At 50.8% G+C, this 23,070-nt stretch overlaps 8 protein-coding genes across 8 annotated transcripts; 5 read left to right on the top strand and 3 right to left on the bottom strand.

Annotated features, from left to right (window-relative positions):
• Nucleotides 1-1,465: 1,465 nt before the first annotated feature.
• On the top strand, nucleotides 1,466-1,771 carry PpBr36_01063 (uncharacterized protein; the record flags this gene model as incomplete). Its single annotated transcript, XM_029888252.1, has 1 exon — nucleotides 1,466-1,771. The coding sequence occupies one exon, from the start codon at nucleotides 1,466-1,468 to the stop codon at nucleotides 1,769-1,771; it is 306 nt and encodes a 101-aa protein (XP_029751529.1).
• Nucleotides 1,772-4,783: 3,012 nt separating this feature from the next.
• On the top strand, nucleotides 4,784-6,949 carry PpBr36_01062 (uncharacterized protein; the record flags this gene model as incomplete). The annotated part of the gene is made up of 5 exons (XM_029888251.1): nucleotides 4,784-5,081; nucleotides 5,134-5,330; nucleotides 5,517-5,875; nucleotides 6,002-6,635; nucleotides 6,836-6,949. 5 exons carry the CDS (start codon nucleotides 4,784-4,786, stop codon nucleotides 6,947-6,949), a joined length of 1,602 nt encoding a protein of 533 aa, XP_029751530.1.
• A 533-nt stretch (nucleotides 6,950-7,482) lies between these two features.
• On the top strand, nucleotides 7,483-9,084 carry PpBr36_01061 (uncharacterized protein; the record flags this gene model as incomplete). Its single annotated transcript, XM_029888250.1, has 1 exon — nucleotides 7,483-9,084. The coding sequence occupies one exon, from the start codon at nucleotides 7,483-7,485 to the stop codon at nucleotides 9,082-9,084; it is 1,602 nt and encodes a 533-aa protein (XP_029751531.1).
• Nucleotides 9,085-9,259: 175 nt separating this feature from the next.
• On the bottom strand, nucleotides 9,260-10,628 carry PpBr36_01060 (uncharacterized protein; the record flags this gene model as incomplete). The annotated part of the gene is made up of 5 exons (XM_029888249.1): nucleotides 9,260-9,376; nucleotides 9,465-9,881; nucleotides 10,014-10,119; nucleotides 10,205-10,407; nucleotides 10,476-10,628. The coding sequence occupies 5 exons, from the start codon at nucleotides 10,626-10,628 to the stop codon at nucleotides 9,260-9,262; spliced, it is 996 nt and encodes a 331-aa protein (XP_029751532.1).
• Nucleotides 10,629-12,565: 1,937 nt separating this feature from the next.
• Nucleotides 12,566-17,466, bottom strand: PpBr36_01059 (uncharacterized protein; the record flags this gene model as incomplete). Its single annotated transcript, XM_029888248.1, has 3 exons — nucleotides 12,566-14,305; nucleotides 14,376-15,932; nucleotides 15,994-17,466. 3 exons carry the CDS (start codon nucleotides 17,464-17,466, stop codon nucleotides 12,566-12,568), a joined length of 4,770 nt encoding a protein of 1,589 aa, XP_029752628.1.
• A 1,148-nt stretch (nucleotides 17,467-18,614) lies between these two features.
• On the top strand, nucleotides 18,615-19,745 carry PpBr36_01058 (uncharacterized protein; the record flags this gene model as incomplete). The annotated part of the gene is made up of 1 exon (XM_029888247.1): nucleotides 18,615-19,745. The coding sequence occupies one exon, from the start codon at nucleotides 18,615-18,617 to the stop codon at nucleotides 19,743-19,745; it is 1,131 nt and encodes a 376-aa protein (XP_029752627.1).
• Nucleotides 19,746-20,274: 529 nt separating this feature from the next.
• On the bottom strand, nucleotides 20,275-22,737 carry PpBr36_01056 (uncharacterized protein; the record flags this gene model as incomplete). The annotated part of the gene is made up of 1 exon (XM_029888245.1): nucleotides 20,275-22,737. One exon carries the CDS (start codon nucleotides 22,735-22,737, stop codon nucleotides 20,275-20,277), a length of 2,463 nt encoding a protein of 820 aa, XP_029752633.1.
• PpBr36_01057 (uncharacterized protein) lies at nucleotides 21,301-21,813 on the top strand (the record flags this gene model as incomplete). The annotated part of the gene is made up of 2 exons (XM_029888246.1): nucleotides 21,301-21,636; nucleotides 21,727-21,813. The coding sequence occupies 2 exons, from the start codon at nucleotides 21,301-21,303 to the stop codon at nucleotides 21,811-21,813; spliced, it is 423 nt and encodes a 140-aa protein (XP_029752634.1).
• Nucleotides 22,738-23,070: the final 333 nt, after the last annotated feature.

The raw sequence follows: 23,070 nt of genomic DNA, 5'->3' as shown, positions 1-23,070 counted from the left end.
AAACAAAAAGAAAAAAAAAAAGAAAAAAAAAAAAAAAAGGAAAATAGCACAAGAACAAAAAAAAGAAAAAAATACAAGCAGCCGGCACTGCCCGCGAATGGGATTGGACGTGTGACTTTTTTTTTTTTTCTCTTGGGGACAAGACAACAAAAAGAAAAGAAAAGTGGGTGCGCGTCAAGTCTTGTCTGGGTGTGTAGTTGTGGTTAGCTTTTGTCTTGGTGGTGGCTTTTGGCGTCGACGCTAGCTTGGTTGTCAGTCGCAAGGATTTCAGTTAGGTATTTAGTCAAAAGGGCTGCCACAGGGCCCGATTGGTTATACCTAATTGGCCTTTTTAATGGCGATAAAAGAAATAATAAGCAAAGATCCGACAGGCCTTGGCTGAGACAACGGTCTGAACAAAAAGATTCTCCAACTTCAAAACAGACATGGGATGAACCACATGGGTTGAAGTAAGCTATCAGAGATAGTCGTCTCTATATTTTGACTTTTTTTTTTCTTTCTTTATTCTTGAGTTGTCCTCACAGGAAGAGAAGAGAACCGAGGAGGGGAGAAGTCGAGAGGTGGAACAGGCTGACAAGTAATGCAAACAAGACACGGACAAGACCACACACACTTGACAAACCACCCACCAGTCGGACAAAACTGTGTTCCACGGGGTCCCAACAGCCGAATGCACAAAATGATAACCCCCTTAAACTGTTGTCACACACCTGCTCTCATGGCCAAGTGACTTGACTTGTGCGATGGGAGCTCCGTTTCCTTTGTAGCGGTTAACCTCAATTCAGGCGACATTCGCCAGGTATGTTGTTGTTTGCCCGATTTACATTACACTATACATACCATCACCACGTACGTCTGATTGCGGCTTGTCAAAATGGGTGCGCTAGTACAAATTCAAAACAACAAGAAACACGGTAATATATGCAACAAAGATAAGAGATAATGCACTTAGGAGAGGTATCCAGGTCGGAACGTTCTCCGTTTATATATGTATACATATATATATATATGTATGCAGGGTCCCGTGATCTTACAAAATACGAAGTGCTACTACCCCTGCAAGCTTATATTTGTGCTTGAAAAGATATATTAGAAGATCAAACTCGTGACTGTTTATTTTAGAAATCCCAACGTATTTTTAGGATCATCTGTAGGATCACCTGTAAGATCATCAGTTTAATTTAGTACTATTAATTTAAACCCGTTAAAGGCAGCTTTTTACAGCAGTATACCACTACATACATAAAGGCTTCGCAATCTTCTCCCTGTCCATCTAGTCTCTACAGTAGTCTAGTTCAAACACTTTCATTCAAACCCACCACACTCTTTACTTAGTCTTTTCTCGGCTATTCACTGATTCATTCATTCATTATACTTGGCCCAGACATACATCCTAATAATATTCGAGCCACTTTTTTTTTTTTTGTCGAAAATTAATCTTCACCCAACAAAGAAATCTATCATAATGCGTTTCAACACCGACTTGTTCATCGTCGCTCTCCTCGCCCTCCCTCAGTTCGCCACCGCAACGGCCGTCTGCAAATACAAAATAAAAAAAGGCGACAAAGAGGTTACAGCGGGGCGCATCTGGCCTGGGTCGGCCGGGGATATTCAAGTGGACGGCGAATGGGGCGCTGTATCTGCCAGCACAAAGTGCAGATTTACATTGACTAGACCGGGCGGCGCCGAGAACTATACAGTTGTCCCAGACGGGTTAGAAGAATCGGAAGAAGAACAAGATACCCCGGGCCCGCCAATCAGAAGGGCATGAGATCGCGGCAGATATGTGGGGTGGGGCGCTTTTACTTTTCTTTTCCTTTCATGTTCTTTTTTTATTTTTTATTTTTTTTTTTAGACAAAAAAAAGTTGGCTAGTCATTGTTAGGCAGGCCTGTTTAAATAAGTCACCTTTCTTTCCCACACAATACCTATGTAACTCATTCTTTGTACTTTAAAACCAAAGCGCAGAAATTCGTACTACTTGCAGTTTATCCGAGCCTTTCTGGTATGCCCGCTCCTAGAGAGAAAAGCATCCAAAGAGGAATGAGAAATGAGAAGACTGTCCAGACACAGGGTAGCGGGTGGGGGCGTGCTCCAGCCGCCATTGCCCCGTTGAACACGTTTGCCTGTGTGGCTTTTGTTTTCTTCTGTACTCCTCCCTTTGCTTTTCCAGCTCCGCCTCGGCTACCTTGTGACCCAACATTTTGCAAGTGCTTGGCCATGCTCAGTCGACAGGCTCTGAAGGTTGACAAGGAGCAGGCAAAGTCTGACTTCGATTATGCACTTGATTGTGTTTCTCTGGTGACTGATGAAATTTTGTTTGGGAGAGTCAGCTTTCTGTTTGTATTTTGTTTGGTGTCAGAGAGAGAGAGAGAGAGAGAGAGAGAGAGAGAGAGAGAGAGAGAGAGAGAGAGAGAGAGAGAGAGAGAGAGAGAGAAAAAAAAGAAGAGATTGCTCCTCTCATTGTCACTGGTAATACAGCCGCGCATGCACGGTGAGACGTCTGACACGTAGCACGGACTGGGGGCAGACAAACTGTGCAAGCTGACAACTTTTCATTCTGACACAAGAATAACCCGATTTCCCTGTGGCACTGAATCAGGTTGATAAGTCTGTGATGTGATTATGCAGGCGCGACAAGGAGAGACTTTAGTCCGAATGAGCATCCGCAAGAACAAAAAAAAAAAAAAAAAAAAAAAAAAACAAGGGAGATGTATCTATTGACATGTGCAGCACGCATCCAAAGCCACGCAACTCGTATGCCACCACACCAAGCAAGCTGGTGGGAAGGATTGCTTGCTTGACAGTTTTGTCTTGGCGGTGCTTGTTGGACGGCAGACGCTCAACCTGCTCGTCCCGGCCGGACGGACGGGAACATGCATTGGTTTTGTCCGCGAGAAGAACCCGATAAGAGCTATCGGCAGCCAGGAATCGTGGATGTGTATCCACTCGCCCAACTTATCATTCCCTTCCGAAAGTGGGCTGGTGAATTCAATCATCAGCTTGACTTCCGAGTTTGTTCGCCTGCCGGCATCCTCCCTCTTTGTTTCATTGTCCTTGCACATGAGACACGATGATGACAATCTTCATGAACTGTTGCCATGAGTGGGGGGCTGTTGGGCATCAAATCTTTGAGCCCTCGGTTCATATATATTCTCCGATGCTATTGGCTTATCGCGGCCATGATCGGGTCTTTACAAGGTGAGAAACTTTGTTTCGGGAGCGGCAGCGAGTAGATCTAAACGTTTCTTCTTTGATATCTCGGAATGATGACCTCGGCACGCAATCGTGACGATCAGAAGAGACAAGAGAAGAGAAAAAACAAATGGTGTGGTTGTAGTAGTATCCTATTGGGTAGAGCAGCAGACAGCAGACCCGGAGCGTTTGTGCCACATACCTCTCCGGGTGCCTGCGCAGCCCTCTTCATGAACACAGCGGACTTGGCCTGAAGAGCTTAACACCAAAGTCCCGAGTTCCCGATAACGCGCAGTATCCCAACAATGCCACCACTTTTGCCGAACTAGCCCCTATTCGGTGTCGAGCATCCAACAGTTGACACGACAAAAGCTAGCCAAGCCACCCCTCCCCGTTCCATTGTCTCTTTTCTCTCTTGAGCGGGCCGGAAACCGGCGCATTCTCTGATTATTCCTCTCGGAAAGCTTGACAATAAGCTCACGGCCGGTAGGCGAGATGCATAAACATGTCGTGGACATTCTCCGTTTGTTGTTGCTGCCCCGTCAGCCAACATAGACTGAAACATCAACCTGTCTAGTTTCTTGCCCAAATATTCGGGTAAAAGGCAGTCAAATTGAGTCGCATAGCAGCAGGTTGGGTGCCTGTCATCTGCGAGAGCACTTATATCTCGTTGCACAAATGTGCATGAAGCTAAACCGAGCCGTCGGGATGTCTGGAATGTCGTGTTCGAAGCGATGCCGGCCAAGAGGCCAAATCAGGGAGTTCGACCCTCATCAATCCCCAATGTCCAGTTCCGAGCTGCCATAATTGGCCATGTTCTGGAATGAGGCGTCGATGCAGTGGAAAGCCCTAGTGAAGTTGCGTCTCCAGCTAATAGCAGCCGACGTAGGAGCGTATTACAGGCCCCCGGCACCATCCCTTCTGTCAAATACAAGCCGCCAATTCCCCCTTGGATTGTTTGGACAGTGACCAACAGCGAGGGGCTGCAGACAAACATGTTTGACATATGTGCATCCTCCAGGTGGTCAGCACATTGGGCCGTTTGATTCCTTTTTTGGACTCTCGTTTTGTTCCCTCTTTTCCGATAGTGGTGGCATCAGCTGGCACTTCCACAGATTCTAACTAACAGGGAAGTACCTATGGCAGTTATAGCTCCGTAAATGTGCGTAGATATGCATGACTGGTATGTCTCCATCACTGTGGTGTGGTGAGTTGACGAGTCTGAGCAGTGAGTAATGTGGGATGAATGAAGAAGCAAGCGGGATCCCCATCCCACACATCAATGTCATCCCATCTGACAATGAACTTTTCTTCACCTTTGGCAAGCTGACCGGATCCAACAAACTCTGTGCTCGGCAACCTTGACAAACTGACCGCAGCTCTCTACTGCCCGTCAACTGCAAGAAACTTCTGCCGAGCACCACTTTTCTTTTTTGCTGTGCACTTAAAGAAGCTTGTGCATCTTCTCACGAAGTTCTTTCTTCCTGGCCTGGTTGCTTTTTGAGCAGCCGCACCCCGCCAACCAAAGCTTGGTCACGTATCTTCGCAAGCAGCGTCTTGCAACGGCCGGCGCGCCTCACCTCCCTACCATGTCAAGAATTCACCAATTCAATACAGTGGTCCCGGTCTCGGTCCACAAAGGAACTGTCATCATCCTCGTCGGCACTATTGCTGCGCTCCTGCTGGCTCACACTATCTACAGGAGCTGGAGTCGACTTCGACATATCCCCGGACCACCTGGCACCGGCTTGTCGAAATGGTGGATGTTTCGGAATGCAATGGGCGGCAGCATGCACCTGGCGTTGAAGGAAGCTGTTGACAAATATGGTGAGCTCCCGGCGCTGACCTGCCCCTCCGGTTCTTCGTCTCCACGTAACACTGGTTTCAGTACGCGGACCAAATGGTTGACATTGAGACACCTAATCGAAAACACATGCAGGCTCTCTTGCACGCATCGGACCCAACACCTTGGTCACCAATGATCCAGATGTCCTCCGCAAGCTTTGGGCAGTACGTTCACCCTACAAAAAGAGTGACTTCTACCAAGCAGTGAGGTTCGATCCGGTGCGAGATAACTTGATCTCGATGAGGGATGATGATGAGCACAGCGTGCTACGCAATAAGATGGCAGCAGGTGTACGTAAACAAAAGACTGTGTTCTTTCTGCCTGTGATGGAGAGCAGGCCAAACCAATCTCTCTCCATTCTCCAATAATTTGCTCAAAATCTTCCTCTTGGGCCGTTGCACCATGCTTCGGCACCTACTTACTCACTCGGGCGAGCGTTTATATGCCAATGGGCCAACGCTAACTTTACCCCACAGTACGCAGGTAAAGGAAATGAAGGTCTAGAAAATGTCATCGACAAAGGAATCAGTGCCTTCATCGGCTTGATAGAGCGGAATTACGTCTCTGACGAGACCGCCTTCAGACCCATGGACCTCGCTCGCAAGGTCCAGTACGCCAGCTTGGACATCATCGGTCTCCTTGGGCTTGGGGAGCGCTTCGGCTTTACCGACGAGGATACAGATGTCCACCAGTACATCAAAATCCTCGAGGAAAGCATGACCTCCATGATAACCTTGACCATCTTCCCTACCATGGCCAAGCTGTTGCAGTCGAGGCTATTTCGCCGTCTCATGCCTTCGGAGCGGGACAAGATTGGCTTCGGCGTTTTTATCGGGTAAGCTAGGTTGGACCCCGCGTATACCAGCGAATACCACATGGCACAGGTGCGACGTGGAGCAGAAGAAGGATGTTACGCATGCTCTGATCGACACGAAAGCTGATATGACGAGAACACGGACAGGGTCGCCAAGCAATTCGTGACCGACAGGCTGGCCTCGGCCAACCCTTACCGCAGAGACATGCTGGGGTCATTCCTGGCTCATGGGCTCACGCGCGAGGAGGCCCAGGGCGAGTTGCTGCTGCAGATTGTGGCGGGCTCTGATACGACTGCCACAGCGATCCGCATGACCATGCTGTACGTCATGAGCTCGCCCATTGTGTACGGACGGCTCGTCACCGAGATTCGGCGATGGGCGGCCGAGTCGTTGGCCGCAACTGGCAACGCCTTTGTGCCCGCAACGGACTCAGAAGCAAGGGGCCTGCCGTATTTGCAGGCCGTCATCAAGGAGGGCATGCGTATGCACCCGCCCGTGGCTGGCCTGATGGGCGTCGTCGTCCCTCCAGGTGGCGATGTGCTCTGCGGAATCAACGTGCCAGAAGGTACCGAAGTTGGCTGGTCGGCATTTGCTTTACAGAAACGTGAGGATATCTATGGCTGCGATGCAGCGTGCTTCCGGCCAGAGCGCTGGCTTGAAGCGGACGAAGAGAACCTGAGGACCATGAACGCAACGTGGGATTTGATTTTCAAGTATGGCAAATGGCAATGCCTCGGAAAGCCTGTAGCGCTGATCGAGCTGAACAAGATGTTTGTCGAGGTGAGTCTCAGTTCTTGGTCGACGGCTTGTTCGGATCCTGGGTCCCTTCCTGGCGGGTAGGAGGAGTATTGTTGTGTTGCCCCGTCAAGGCTGTATGCAGAACATTGATGGAGCTTCACCGACTCTCGGTGGCTTCTGTTGTTGCCCGCTTCGTTGATTCTGCTGGTTCCGAGGCTGACAGATGCATGGCCGCATGACAGCTGCTCCGGAGGTACGACTTCGCGTTAGTGGACGCCGCCTCACCCTTGAAATCGGATTTCGCCGGTATTTTCCTTCAGTCGGAGCTCATGGTCAAGGTGACTAGGGCTCAATAGGGAGCGGGTTGAATCATCTTTCTGGCGGCTGTTTGCTACACAACAGAGGTGGTTTAGTCTAAGCGTTTGAGCGAGCGAGCGAGCACGTTGGTTTTCGTGTAAACACACGGGTAGGTAGGCACATGTCGTATATCGGAATGGCATGGAGCAATTGGCAGAATTTTCCATAGAGAAAAGAACACGCGTTTGACCAAACTTAATCAGTTATGGGATCACCGATTGCTTGGATGCTTTGAACTTCAATTTTGTTGTGCTAAGAAAGTAGTGTGGTGATTTCTGGGATCGTCAGGAGAGAATTCGCACTGGATGCTTACCTGCCTCCCTGGAATTTTGTGAGTTTTGGGGAAGGCCTTCCTTATCCATGCACCCAAAAACTCGCTAGAGCGTGGGGCAAGCGCAATTCACCCTTGGCGACTTCCGCGATCCATCATCGTCCAACCACCCTTGCAAAGAAGAAAAAAAAAAAAAAAAAAAAAACAAGGATTCAAATCAGACGGGAATCAGGTCGTTCAAATAGCGCGGCGCCGCTTAATATGACATCCAGAAATGGGTCATGCTGTCGACTAAGGGAATTTTGTCTCGAGGCCGCCAGAGATATCTCGTCCGACTGCGCGGGCGGTGATGTTGAGCCACTCAGCGAGGTCGCAGGCTGCGAAAGGCCCCTTGTAGAGCTTCTCGGCCGCCAAGCGACCATTGTTGCAAAGGGTGCCCCCTTCGATGCTGAGTCCTTTACGCTCGTCTCAAGGAGGGTTGACGATCTAATCTCCATCTCGTACTCCAAGTTCTACGCTTATATCTTCAAGGATCTGCCCGTTTGCTGGAGGGTATTATACACGGATGCCAGCATCTTGAAGTTCTCCGTTCTCTTCCTGGCATCCTCTTTGGCAGCGGACAATTGTTCCGTTCCACCGGCTCTCCCACCCAAGCCCGATGATGCCCTGCTGGAACAACTTGTCCAGCCCCTTGATCTTGCTATCATTCTTGCGGGCGCTGCGGGAACCAAGAGAGGCCGTCGCTGGGTAGAGCAAGCATTTTGCCTACTTGACATGATTTTCAATACACAGCAATTCGATGCAGGTTCAGAGTCTACTGCTATGAACACCCGAGATGATTCTCATCTTTCCAAGCGACTGAAGCTATCTCAAAGCAACGCTTCGCTTAATGTCTGGGATGCGCATGCTTCATTCAAACCGACTGAGCCATTCACGCCACCAGTCAAGAATCCCGTGATGAGGGTTGGACAACTCTCCTTGGAATCGTTCCAGTTCTACATGGACAGACCTACCAACTTAGATCTTGGTCCCGAGCCTTTGATCATCACCGGCGTCACGGATGACTGGCCAGCTCGCACCACAAACCCATGGTGCAAGCCTGCTTACCTGCTGTCACGTACTCTCAACGGCCAACGTTTAGTTCCCGTGGAAACTGGGAGGAGTTATGTTGACGAGGGCTGGGGTCAGAAGATAATCCCGTTTGCCGCTTTCTTGGAGGGCTACATCGACCGTTCGGCAATCTCTTCCTCGTCGGATCATGACAGCAGCAACAGCAAACAAGCAGTGGATTGTAGCACGACAGGAAGCTTGCACGAACAGGCGCCCATAGCTTACCTAGCCCAACATCAGCTATTCGAACAACTGCCCAGCTTGCGAGACGACATCCGCATACCAGACTATTGCTATACTGCACCTCCACCCCCACCAGCATCGATGTTTGCCACGACGGAACAGCGACCACCCGAGCTCGAGGATCCCATCTTGAATGCCTGGTTTGGACCGCCCGGGACGATCACGCCTTTGCATACGGATCCGTACCACAACATGCTCTCTCAGGTCGTGGGACGCAAATACGTCAGGCTTTATTCTCACCTGCAGACCCCTCACATGGCCGCCCGAGGGGTGGAGGATGGGGTTGAGATGAGCAACACCAGCCACTTTGACGTTGGGGTGATGGAAGGATGGGACGAGGCGAACGGTCGAGACCAGGATGATGGCCGGCCGGACACTGTCGAATTTAGGGACATTCCATTTTTAGACTGCATCCTGGAGCCTGGAGATACCCTCTACATTCCCGTAGGCTGGTGGCACTACATTAGAGGCTTGAGCGTAAGCTTTAGTGTCAGTTTTTGGTGGAACTGATAAAAGTAAGTTTCATCATGTTCAAAAGTATGTTGGTATCTATTCTGGCTGAGAGCCAATAGTATGTACAAAGAAGTTCAAAAAAAAGGGAGCTGCATGGTGGATCGCCCATATGACATAAATGGGGGACGGCAGTCAGAGGTAAAATCTGAGGTCATGAATAGCCTCAGAATGTTTACTTCAGAGCTTGTACCACCGAGTTGTACGCAGCCTTAGGGTTGTAGTTGCTATCAAACAACAAAGGGTTTCCCTGAGAACGCCATGAATCTGTGTCTCGCACACCCCAAACAGTCTTGATTGTTTTCACAATTGGTCAGCACAGCCATCCCACCTCATAAACGGTTTATCCATATTCGGGAGAAAAAAAAAAAAAAACTTACGATTCCGACGCAGGCCTGGACGGCCAAGCAGCCCTTGGTGACGGCGGCGTAGTCGTTGGCGTTGCTGTTCTGGATGTCGAGCTCGGTGACGGCGACCTCCTTGACGCCCGAGTCGGCGAGGGCCTTGATGGCCTGGGCGAGGCCGCTGCCCTGGCCCGCCTGCAGATGGCCCTGGGAGCCGATGCCGTCGATTTGGACGCCGGCGGCGATCCACTTCTTGACGTGGGCCACCATGCCGTTCGTCAACTTGGCGGCGTTGGGGCTGTCCAGGTTGTAGTCGTTGATGTACAGCTTGGCGTTGGGGTCGGCCTTGCGCGCGGCCTCGAAGGCGATGCGCACAAAGTCCTCGCCCAGGACGCGTGAGAAGACCGACTGGCGCAGGCTGCCGTCCTCGTTGAAGATCTCGTTGACGACGTCCTGGTAAAAAGTGAGCTTTTTGTCAGCGGGGCTTGGATGGGAGGTCTTGGTCTGGGAGTACGACAGGGGATGGCTGAAGAAAGAAACAAAAAAAAAAAAAAAAAAAAAAAGAAAAGAAAGGGTGCTACATACCCATGCTCGAATCTTGCCCTTCCATCGGCCCATCACCGTTGCCACATGGTTCTGGATAGCAGACGTCAACTGGGTTTTGTCGTTGATGTTGTTGACCCAGCTTGGCCTGTTGTTTTTAGGAACGACATTGTCAGCAAACGGACCTTGCCACTCGACATTTATCCACTGGCCCCAATGAGATGCGTCCTTACAGCTGGCTGTGCCAGATCAAAGTGTGGCCCCTGATGCTCTTGTTGTTCGACACGGCATAGTTGACAAAGGCGTCAGCTGGACCCCAGTTGTACTGTCCGCGGGTGTTCTCGAGAGACTGCCACTTCATGCTGTTCTCGGGAGTGACCTGACCAAAGTCTGCCTTGATGATGGCAGAGTTCTTGGCATTGTTAAAGAGGTTTTGCTATAGAACGGGCCGCAACTCAAGTCAGCTTCCTGTTGTTTTGTACAGGTCATTGTTTATTCACTCACGTCTGTCGCGGTTCCAAAGTACAACTTGCCCTTAGCCTTGATCAGAGCATCAATGCTTTGCTGAGCTTGACGGGCGCTGATCTCGGCTTCGGGAGTCGGCGCCGCGAATGCGGCTAGGGGGGCCAAGCCCAAGAGAATACTTGATGCCTTCATGGTAATGATTGTGGGGGGGCTTGTCTGGAGTTACTACAAAAGACTGTGAAGAATGATACGAAAGGCTCTAGGCAAAGAACGAGCGCAACAAGGTGGCCGGCCAAAACGACTGAGTGCAGAGGGGTGGCCTGGGAGAGATCATGATGCTCAACAGGATGGCGGCGACATCCAGAGTGAAATATATACTCGCCTCGTACAGTATGTTACATGGCATTGTTCCGGGCTCCCTCCTTTTTTTTTTTTTTTTGTTCCTGGCTCCACTGCCGTCTTCTGTACCGTCGACAAATTGATTTATTCCATCAGTTAGAAACGTCCAACGGCTGTAATCGTACAAACAATCGGCCCACGTAAGCACAGAAGATATCCTCGATTTGTTTCAAACCAGGGGTCCATGATATCCACCTGATCCAAGGGGGCTTGCCAGTGGCACGTTGTAAGTGTAGCGATTTTTAGCAACAGGTAGTTACTGAGATGGATTGAGATCATGGCCCACGACGAATTTGGCATAACGAATACCACCACCCATGACAAAGTGGTACGTACACATAAGCCTGCACGATTACATCGCCATGAGCCGGCAAGCCGGTTGCATCGATTTGCAAGTCTGGTACGCATCAACCACAGCCCCCCCGCCCCCCTTTCCCCCCCACCTTGAAAAAGAAGTCGGAAGTCCACTGCCGCATGATCCGCCCACAACATTCGGGTTTGCCAATTCCTGCAATCAGCGCTAAGAAAGCTTAGCTTTTTTTGTTCTGTTCGGTATTTGCTGGGGGTTGTTACATTGAGGCTCAGCAAGGGATGATGGTGAAATTCTGTGGGGGAGTACCACAAGTGGAAAGAGATGACAAAACCGCATTTTAGCCAAACCACAAATCGTTACAACTAAACAGCATTCCCACCCCAATCAGGACCGGGCCGGCGGGAGCAACATTTGCTTCTCTTTTTTTTTTTTTTTCTTCTCCTTATTCGGAGAACTTTATGGAGGCGAAGATGCAGAGAAAGCAAACTTGTTATTACTTGGCCACGGTATATTCGCAAACCTCGGCGGCACATGGAGGGGAAATAATTCCATGATTGCCACCACGTACGGAGGAGCTCCCTTTGCAATTTCTCTTTCACCGACTTGATACAGGCCCAAGTCGGGCCCACCCCTGTCCTGACAGAAACAAACCCCCCTCTGCCCAATTGGATGATTTTCGCCATTGTTTCGCCAATAAGACCATCTCCGCAGATCCTTCGGCGGTTTGCTTGCTTCCGCCAATGGGAGTGTGTAGAAAATTACTGTTGCACTAAAAAGCACAGCCAAAAGAGGAAAGCTCCCGTCTATGACTAATGCCAGTGACTCCGGTAAATATAGCCTGCAACAATTACTATATCACCCTGCAAGGCACGAAGCTGGTACGAGTGGGTGTTAATTGTCAATTACGCTCTCTCCTTCCGCCTGACATTCAATTTGACATTGTGGGAGTTCATCTGTGTTTCTAAACGCAGATGCTTGACACAATGACATCAATATCCACAAAAACACATCTTGGTGAAACTTGGCTTGAATCTATCTGCCTTCTTACATCGGGCACCTAAATCCCTGCCGCAAGAAATGAATGAGCGGCAGATACATTTGGCGGTAAAGTCGTATAAGATCTGCGTGCCTATGCAACTCAATAACAAACAATCCATCAAGCAAAAAGGCACGCCGGCAGTTGGACTAAATCTAAAATCGATATTATACAAAGTAAGCGGGTAAATATGCAAGCAGGTGACTCGTGTTAACAAACATTTTTGTCCCCCGCAAGTAGTATATACCACTCACAGCTCAACAATCATTTGTTGTGTATGGGCTTGCTTTCTCCTCTATCTAGACTAGTCTACAACAATGTCAACGAACGGACACTCGTGGAAAGAAACCACGAGTACCGAAACCCACTTCTGTATGTAACCTACCAAGACAAGAATTCTTCCTGATCATTCATCTGCTCAGAATGTGCAAGACGCATCTCTGTGATAGTTTTTCCGTCAACCTCAACTAAAGACTTTGCAGGGGGATCCTTCTGTTGCAACGGCTCTCCGAGCTCGCAATAGGCCCTTTGATCCACCAGAACCCCATGGTCTCCATCTCCATCTCCCGGCTTGCAATTGCACCCGTGACGTAGCCGAAATTCCGCCGGACTCATGTCCTCGTATATTGCAACCGCCTGTTTCGCAACCGCAAGTTTGGCATAGCGCCCACTGGCGGCAACGGCGTGGCAGCGTACCTCGCCATGTATCATGCAGGCAGCAACAACCTTGACGGCTCCAGTGACAAGTCCCTCGCCCTTTACATCGTCCGGAATCTCATGCACCATCAACCGAAAGGACGAACACCCGAACCTGGTGGTGATGATGCTGGTGATGTGCGTGACAGGGTGCTTGGATGAGTACATGTCGTATATGGACATGTCTGCAAAGTAGGGCTCTATGTGACGGTTGAAAAACCCAACGACTGCTCTATAGTCATAGCCAGTGTCGACGAAGAGAGCGCCCACGTATGCTTCTAGAATGTCAGGCAGACACTTGGGTGGATGATGGACCTCTATCCAAAAGTCCCGGGCATATTCCTCCTCGCTCGTGCCGCGTCTAATCGCCAGCTGTCTGGCCTCATCGCGCCTCTTGATAACCAGTTCGGCCCACTCGGTTATACTCGCACCAAGCGCTGGCTGCATGTGTATCAAGTGGCGATGGAATCCAAGCTCGACGGCGACGCAGCCGAAAAACTGGTTCGATACCATTGCCATCTTGTGCTCTGTCAGCCATTGTGGATCCTTGTCCGGGTACTTCTTGAAGAGATAGTCAACGCAGACCATGTCGAGCAGCGAATCGCCCAAGAACTCGAGCCTCTGATAGCTGGGTATATTTTCGTACTGCCTCGGATACGACGAATGCATAAACGCGCAGCGCAAAAGACGTGGGTTCTTGAATTTATATCCCATCTTGTTCTTGATCTGATTACAGAGCTCGAGCTGCATCTGGGATGGTGAGGTCGACAACCACTCCTGGCATTTGTAAGCTGCGTAATAATCATTCCACTCCTGCATGGTATGGTTTTTGCTATGCGTCATGACAGTGACAGCTTTGACAGCCAGATCGAAATTTGGAGGGTTCTGAGCCTGGGCTGTCAAATATGCGGCACCGATGAGGGCCTCGCACACATCGGCAATGGACTTGTCCCCCAGTGAATGCTCATCCTCCACCTCCGTCTTTTTGCCCTTGAGAAGTTTCAGGCCTGGAGGATACCATGTGCGCCGGTTGAAGGATTTAGACCGAATATATTCTTGAAGACTGGATTCTAAGGCCCAATTCAGCAGATTCTTGTTGCAAATGTCCACCATCCGCTCGACGTGGTATTCAAACTCATCACCCTCAACCAGCGTGTATAGTGCAATTGAAGTGGCCATTTTGAGAAAGCAGTCGCCCAGAAACTCTAGCCGTTCGTAGTTCTGACCCATTCCGTACTGGAAGTTGATGGGCGCTTCGTCATGTTCGTCGGAGTTGTCACTGTCCTTGGTCATTGCTATAAGAGCAGTATCAATCGGAATATCAAGACCGAGTTTATGACATGCTTCTAGGGCAATCAGGCTGCTCTCCAAACGGTATATTATGGCCGGGAAAGTATAGGCCATTACCACCGTGTCCACGGGTATCTTTACAATGTCAGCTACTGTAGTTTTCTTGATACACCTTTTTTTTCTTTGCTAATTTGTGACAGCTTACCTGGGATATCAAGAGTGTCTCCAGGACAATGTAGCAAGTCTGCAGGCCTGCCGAATTCTCCCCATCCGTCTCATCCAGTAAGTTCCGCCGTAGGGGCGCAAGCTCAGCCTCTACAACTGGCTGATCTTGCCGACTATTATGTCCTGCGCGGGACCTTTTCCAAAGGCTAACGCTGTAGTTCAGAATAGTGTGCTCTGCAGCCCGCCATTTTGATGGAGCTGGGACTCCTTCTGGCACTTGATCCTGCGGTTTTAGGTCGCGACGTACTTTGCGCATGAAGAACTTACGGGACCCGTCAAAAGGGTCAGAGACGTACTTGTCTTGGAAAAAAGTGTCCGGTTCGTTGAAGTTGTACGGCATACGATCAGTAGTCGTTGTACGCTGCACCGTGGCCCAGTCGATCATCTCCTCAGGGTTGGCCAAGCTCGAAAGCTCAGTTTCGTGCTCGATTCCTGTACTTGGGGCTAGAAAGTATGGCATATCGGTTGCAGAGGCTTGGAAATCCTTACTGAATATGTCTCGAAAAACACAAAGCGTGAAAGCGCAAAGGCCTTCAACCTGCTTGGTCGTTGGGTTCCAAGGATTTGCAAGCGGTATGCAGCGAACTTCTGATCTACGGCTGCTTCCTTTGCCGAAAAAGATTGGAAATTGGGCAATGGCTGGGAGGGGTTTTCTTGTGACCAACAGGATAGGCCGCGAGTGGTAGTATGCTGCTCCTGGCTGGACAAGGCTGAGGACCATGGCATAGAGCTCTGGGAGAGGTCCCACCTCGGACCACATAACCGGCTTGGTGCGCATAGTGTAGACCTTTTTCTTCTTGGAGCTGACGGCCAGACGTGCATTCCTCATAGCCGGAAGGACCTTGCTCAGCGTGGACTTTAGGTGGTCGTTGAGGTAGTTGCTGTTGTAGAGCTGGATGCACATGGCATAAGCCGCTGCACACTTGGCGAGCTGTTTTGACCGGTATACGCCGCCCATTGCACTTCTCACGGGCGAAGATGCAGGCAGATCCACCTCACCCTGGAACCCACCAAAGACCGGGACAATAGTGTAATCGACACTGAGTATCTCATCGAGCTTGGCTGGCAACGTAGCGACAAACTCTGCCAGAACAACCAGACTTTGTTTAAAGGTCAAACTTGCCTTGGTGCCGGGAACGACAAAGATCTTCTGGCTTTGGTCGCCTCGCAAGACGTCGTCAACTTCCGCCTTCTCCACAATCCTATCCTTTGGTAGGGAGAGGCAAAAGTCACGCATTTTTTGCTCGTTGACTCTGTCTTGAAACCATCTTCTGTTGTGCTCTTGATTTCCAAACTCGGTCATGTGAATGAAACACGAGTTCTTCATTCGTGCCCTGCCACGAGACTGGATATATTGAATGGTTGTTCCGTGGAGGTCGAATCGGATCACCACATTGCACCCCGGGATATCCAGTCCCTCTTCGGCGATTGACGTGGCGAAGAGACAGTTGATATCACCATCTCGGAACCTTGAGACTGTTTGCTCTTGCTGTCGTGTTGTAGTAAAGGCCGCGTTCCCACCCCTTCCTGCTCCTATCTGCAAGGTTTGTCCATCAGTCAGTCGTCACTCATGCTAAGCAAGTGTTGAGTGAATTTACCAGAAAGGCCCCTTTTAAGTCAGGTAGCTTGGTTCTAATCTCGGCCTGCTCACAAAGCGCGTTCAAAAGAACTGCAGTGTCACGACGCTGCACGAAGACGATGCATTGTATTGCATTGCCAGCACTAGCCTGACTGAAACATTCTGCTAGGATCTCAATTAGCTTATGTATTTTGGTCGAAAGTAATGCATCCTCGGGCGGTCCGAAAGACCACTGATGGACAAGATTGACAGCTGCGCGGGCGTCGTTGGCTTCATGGCTGCTTTCATCTGCTTCATTGAGGTCCCGAGCCCGGCCGCCTTCGAGCCTGCCATCGAGGGTTGAGACAGCTTCTTCCCGGAAGAAAAGCTCCCATAGCTTGTCTGCACACCAGGCTCCGAGCTCGGTCACAGCGAATTCCGCAGAGTCAAAGGTTTGCTTGAAGAGGGGATGATTGCCAACCAACTTGCGGAGTCGTTTGCACAGATCCGTGTTGTCTTGTCGAATGACGCGGGCATATGATTTCCTGACCTCTTGGGGTCTGCTGCCAATGGCTTTCAGCAGGTCTCGGTCTGATATTGTCGCTATTTCACTGTGCAGAAGACTTTCCAGCTCATGTGTAGCTCGTTCAAAGCTTATGCAGGCGTCCTTGGTGTCAATAGGAGATGCCGTCATGCCAAAGATTCGAGGTCGTTTCTGATGGTCGTCCTCCATGAGATAGAAGTCCTTGATAATCCTCGCATATACGTGGTTCTTTTTGGCGTGGTGTGCCTCATCAAACACGATTAAACTAACTTGGCTGATACTCAGGTAGGAGTGGTGTAGACACTTGTATAGGATCTCGGCCGTACATACAACCACCTCCTGCTCATGAACCAGCTTTGTGAAGTATTCCTTTGAGTCCCAAAGACCTCTGACAGTGTCGCCATGAAGGCCTGTCACCGGAAAGTCCAAATTGGCTCGGATATGGTCTGTTTGCTGGCGTACCAAGGCGACCTTGTCGACCAAAAAGAACGCCATACGCTTCTCTCTGCCCTTCGATCTTGCCTCCAATTCACGCTCAATGGTGTGGCGGATTAATAGAACTGCAATGAGTGTCTTACCAGTACCGGTATCCAGGACGGCTATGGTGTTCTTCTGCTTGGCTCTCTCAAAAAGCTCGATCTGATACTCGCGAGGTCCTTCGATAACCCTATGTCGGGCTCTAGTGGAACGTACTTCTGGAGCTTCATTGGCTGAGAAAAGCTCTCTAAGCTCGGGCTTTTTGCTCCTGGTCGCAGATGGAAGGGAGAGCCGAGTCTTGTTGTCGTTGACCCATGATTCAAAAGCTGCTTGATCTGCTCGTTTTCTTTCAGATATTTTGCGTGGCTGCGAGGGGTCTGGATTGGCAACAAGTCTCACGGCGTCGTCTTCGCTATCTGGGTCGATCCTATCGCCATCATAGTGAGACTTGGTCGCTTGGTCGGGGGATTTGGGGCCATCGTGGACTTCCATGATGGGTGAGTACGATTCTTGGTCAGGCTTGGTGTATCAGGCACATTCTCGACTCAAGGATAGCAAATGGAAAGTAAAGATGGCCTGAAGATGATCGATCTGACCGGATTATTGAATTCGTTGAGACGAAAAAGGGTTGTCAGGACAGCAACAATGGATGGTAATAACCGGATCTTGGCCAGTCAGAAAGAAACCTGAAGAAATCTGGCGATGAACCCGGTTTGATTGGATTCGCGGCTTGAGGGGATCAAATGACAAAGAAAACAACGACGAGCTCGAACCTTTTCAAACAAGCTCATGGCAAAAGAATTCGAGGTAGGCCACTTTACTGACCAGAAGGGCAGGCACAGTAGAGGAAAACAACACGCAAATGGCGAACCGGGGCAGGTTTTTCGTATGCCGGCCTGATTGTTCGTTCATTTATTTGCCTCAAACCAGTCCAAATAGGAGGAAAGAAAAAGCACCAAACCTGACATCCATTTGATGGGTGGTTGTTTAAAATTCCATCCCTCAGAAGTACTGTTTTCCCCTCTGGCCTAGATTGTATATCACCATTTACTGCCCTCCATAGGCACATCGATAAAATTAGTACTTGCATAATCTAGGTTAGGTGCACGCAGTTTAGATTCTGAACTTTTATTTTCCAAATGATACAGATTGGCCTGGCTTACTGAGATTTTATTGCAAAGAGGACTGAAATTGTTCACTTTGCTCACTTGGCCGAATAGCAACCCAAATTGAGTATAAGTAGGGACGTGTAGAAAATAAAACGGTAAGATCAGGCTAAGGTATGGACGTAAAACAGACAGCTGCAAAACGCACAAGGCCCAATCAATCAACCCATACAGGCCTGCTCAAGTCAAGAATTGTAGGTGGGCCCTACCCGAAAAGAGAGCTTTAGCTGTTGCCCCGCCTCAGACGGCAAAGCACCTTCAAGCAAGCTCCCATTGCATCATATCCACCTCATCCATAATTTTGCTGCTTCTAACGCCACCCTCGGACTGAAGCAAGGCCGCAACTTCAAGATAATATCCCTTTCCCCCTAGCAACTCAATCAAGTCTACCTCATCCACCATACACTCTCAGACGCAATATACGATACCCCCACGTCCAAACCCAGGCCCGCCCCCGCCAACCCTCCCTCCAATATGGAGCAAGATCCGAGCCAGGACCAACAACAACCCCAGTCCCTCGCCGACTGCTACAGGGAAGCCGAGGCCAGCCGCTTGGCGCTGGAGGGCAGCTTCGAGGCGCAGTCGCCTGAGAAGCGCGACGCACTGTCCACGGCGATCGCCGCCTATCGTGCCTGCCTGGAGCGCATCTCGGCCGCCTCCGTCTTCAGCCCTAACGAGACGCTCGAGGACGTCAGGACCGACTACCTCCCGTTCCTGCTGACCGAGCACCACCTCGCGGGCCTTCTGCAGAAACAGCCGACGACGACCCCGCGCGCCCGCGCCGCCGTGCTTGACGAGAGTCGAGCCTGCTACGAGCGCTTCTTACACCTCCTCGACGGCTACGAGGCCCTGGGCCAGCCCCAGGCGCGCCTGCTGCGCGAGTACGACGAGGCGCCCCGCATGTTCTCGACGCTGCCGTCGGACCCGGCCCGCCGGCGCGACTCCAAGATCGCCGCGTTCAGGCGGGAGAAGGACCTGCGCGCCAAGCTCGAGGCGCTGAAGAGCAGGTCGCGGAGGGCTAGGCAGGGCGAGGACGAGGGCGGTGATGGGGACGATATCGCCGAGGAGTATGCGCGGCCCGTGTACCTGACGCAGCTGGAGATGGCGGCCGACGAGGCCCTACAGGCGCTTGAGAGCATCAACCGCGAGGAGGAGGTTTTGGCCCAGGCTCCCGAGCCTCTGATGTCGACGGGGACGACGGTGGAGGAGGATGAAAGGCGGAGACGAGCCCAGGAAGAAGCAGATGGTGCCGCGAGGCTCGACCGTCCCTTACGTCGTCTGCAGTCCGCCATGGGCGGACCCCTACTGAACAAGGCGGGAAAGCCGCTTCAACCCTTTACCATTGTGGGGAGTCGCGACGAGTTGGCCAAGGGTGTTTTCCGCCCCGGTCATAATCTGCCTACGATGAGCATAGATGAGTACCTGGAGGAGGAGAGGCGACGGGGTGGAATTATCGAAGGCGGTGGAGAGGCCAGTGGTCGTATACCCGAGCCAGATGAGGATGACGAGGAGAAGGCGGACGCGGCAACATACAAGGCACGACAGTGGGATGAGTTTACTGAAGCGAACCCCCGTGGGTCAGGAAACACTCTGAACAGGGGTTAGGAACTTTATCTGCATATGCAGCAATTTGAGATACTATGACTTGTTTTTCTTTTCTTTTCTTTTTTTTTTTTCGTTACATGATACCCATCTCAACCCAAGGCCAGAGCTCTCAGGAGAAGTCCTATTCTGTGAATTCAAGCAAATGAGACCTTTTGAATCGCCGTCCCCGTAGCTTTTGACCTTGACATGTCTTTCCCGTCTCGGTAAGGGAGGTACTTGGTCTGAGCCCAGCACAATGCAGAACAGGACATGCGTGAGACTGAACAATCGGTGCAGTTCGTGATTCTTTAGAACAAGAGCCTGACAGATTTGTACGAAGAGAGTAGAGAACATGGTAAAGGAGAAAAAGAAGAAAAACAAGCAACAGAAAACAAATTTTGTGTGGTATCAAAAAATTCTGTGTTCTCCTTTCTCTGCAAGGATTTAGTAGCGCGGATACGCATTGTTGCTACAATCAAGACGAATTAAAATGAAAAACATTGAGATCTGCTTGGTTCGGTATGATCAGATTGTGAATCTCGTAACGGCATCAGGTCATGACCCAGTCAGAGCTTCTGCTGTCCGTGTCTGTGTCGGCCACCGAAGCCGTGGGCGTGTTTTGAGCAGTTGAATCCGAGCCGGAATCAGAGTCCTCATCTTGAGACTCGTCCTCCTCCTCCAAGGTGTCCACAAGACCAAAGACGCCCACAGATACCGGCTGGTGTTCGGCAGGATCGGCATAGCGCGCGTTCTGAAAGTCAAGGTCTACGCTGCCCCTAACTTGGGAAGAAGGCGCTACTGTAGAGCACGTGGCTCGGCCAGCAGCGTTCGTCTCCGTCATGGTGGCAACGCTCTGGATATCCAGATGGTCGAGGTCAAGATCGCCGACGGTGGAGTTGGTCGCCTCCGTGGCTCTGCTGTGGCCCGTGACGTATCCGGGTCCCGGCTGTATGGGTGCAGTGTCAGACATGTCTGGGGGGATGATGCTGATGTAAACGCCACCGGACCCATCATTTAGCCCGTCTGCCCAGAGAGGCAGAAAACGCATCTCGTCTTCGTCGAGGCCAACGAGAAGATGAGATGACATAGTGAGAAGCTGTAGCTCCGAGTTTTCGGGTTTTACGACTCCCTGGCCCCTCAGGGGCTCGCACACGTTAAACTGCACTGAATCAAAGAGCTGGGTTACCAAGAGTTCAAGATTCAGACTGTAATGCCGCGGGTAGATTTCTCGTCCTGTAACGGCAGTTGGATCGGATAGTTTGCTCAAGGCCATGTTTAAGCGTTGAGCTATCAGCCGAAGGCTGACGCGTTCCGGCATGATGTCAATCTTGAATGGCCATCTTCTTTCCAGATGCTCCCAGAATACGGCAGTAAGCTGCTTCTGTCGGTCGTTGAGACTATGCCAGATCTCAGGGAACTTCATGGTGTGACCAGGAGACGCATAGTAGCTCAGGTTCTCACCGTAACGTTCGATCGTACTTAGGCTGTTGAGGTGAACCGCGTCAGCTAATCGCCGGCGTACTATCTTGAGGAGCGCAAGCTTGAGATCAGCAAATGCTTTCTGAGCAGATTCCACATGGACCTTGGTCTTCCAGGGCATCGAAGAGTCCACGTAATTTCCGATGGCTTGAATGGCATGTTCCAAATCACGCCACTGCTTCATCCCGAGCCATTGCAGAGCATTGTCCGACTCAAGATTCTGTACAATTCCGAGGACACGCTCAGACAGCGCCTGTCCGCCGTGTTCAACCGCAGTTTGGATTGCGTCATCGTTGATATCCCGGAGTGGACGCCCAAAAACCGAGAAATGGTGACGGCCGCGTTGAGTTGGGAGGCGGGATTCAAGCTGGAGGGCGTGCTCGCTGACCAGAAGCCGATAGGTGGCGCGCGCAACCTTGGCGAGCTTCAAGTTGTATGCCATGATGATGGATTCTTCGGTAAGGATCTCTATGATTTGGCTGTTCCTGTCCGCAACAAACCAGCATAATATCTCGTTCCGCAGCCACGAGCTCTGATGCGACAAGTTCAGCTCAAACAGCTTTGCCAGGCCGGCCATGGTGAAAACCCTTGGGGCGGAGTTCAGCGGTAATCGACAGCCAGGCATACCAGCAATAGCCCGAAGCAACCGCACTACGTTGGCGGCATGACGCACCTCGCAGTAATCCTCGATATTTCTGTACTCGGGCGAGTGAGTGCAAGAATGCCAAATACTGCCTTTGTCGTCCCGACCTTGGGTAGGCGACTCTTCAGACGAATTGGACGGCAACCCGTCAGACGTATCGGCACATTCGCAGCAATCGTCGTGGCCTGCAACAAGCTCAACGTTGACATACGGCGGCACCTTGGCAACCTTGTACCATCGAATCAGGCCTTTTGAGAGACTAAGAGTTTCCAGCTGCGTTGATTGGAGGTCTTCGTCAGTGGAAGGACCAAGATCAAGGATGTAAGTGACGTCCGGCGGTCGAGTCTGCTTGGCCGCAAAGCGACGGAAGGTCTTGGCCTGGTATTTTTCATCATCCAAGAGGCGTGGGAAGAGGTCGAACCCGCAGCTGCGTAGTTTTGATGAACAAATTCTGATGCGGTACTGATGCGGGTAGGAAGAGCCAGTGCAGGTGCGGTTGGGTAGATGACCCCTGGGCACGTCGATTATGATGAGGGTGTCGCCTGTGATCATCTCGCCCGAAACTGTCTGGACGTATTTGGTGTCCATTCTCTGCAAGATCTTGACGCCCAGGGCATCCTTACTTCTGATCTCTGCGGGGAGCAGATACTGCACAGCAAGGTCGATTCCACTCTGTGTGGCTGGGGCCTCGGTCTCAGGAGACTGAGGCGTTGACCCTGTTGCGAGAAGGCCTTCTGGCGTCTGGGCCGAACCAACATAAGGGGGCGGAGGCGTATTGGTTGGAGGAGGCTCGGGAAATGGGATCATGTCTTCAGGCTCTTCTCCATCTGCGAACCTGATCAGATCTAAAATACCTGCCATGTGGACATCGCCGTTCGCCCCCGATGCCATGGTGACAAATGTGCAAGGCGATAGTCTTGGGCAAATAGCTATGCACGCCGATGGGAATAGACAACCTTTTGGCGAGTGTCGAGGCTTTTGGCCGCAGCTCAACCCTCCAGGCGCAAAGAAGGTTGAGTCCAATAATGCCAGTGCCCAATGCCTTACCTTTGTGACAAGCAATACAATAAAAACTGAAAAACAAACCAGAAGATGCAGTTTTCTTTTTAGTATATTGATGATAGCGCCTTCCCAGATGCAAGCGCAGGTCTTAGATGGATATAAAAGTGAATGAGATGTCAGATCGACATTGATTTCCAAGTGGCGTCTTCAGGATGTTTGTTT

The sequence above is a fragment of the Pyricularia pennisetigena genome, chromosome 2, assembly GCF_004337985.1.
Source record: "Pyricularia pennisetigena strain Br36 chromosome 2, whole genome shotgun sequence".
Lineage (NCBI taxonomy): Eukaryota > Fungi > Ascomycota > Sordariomycetes > Magnaporthales > Pyriculariaceae > Pyricularia > Pyricularia pennisetigena.
This window is presented reverse-complemented; position numbering and strand designations above follow the sequence as displayed.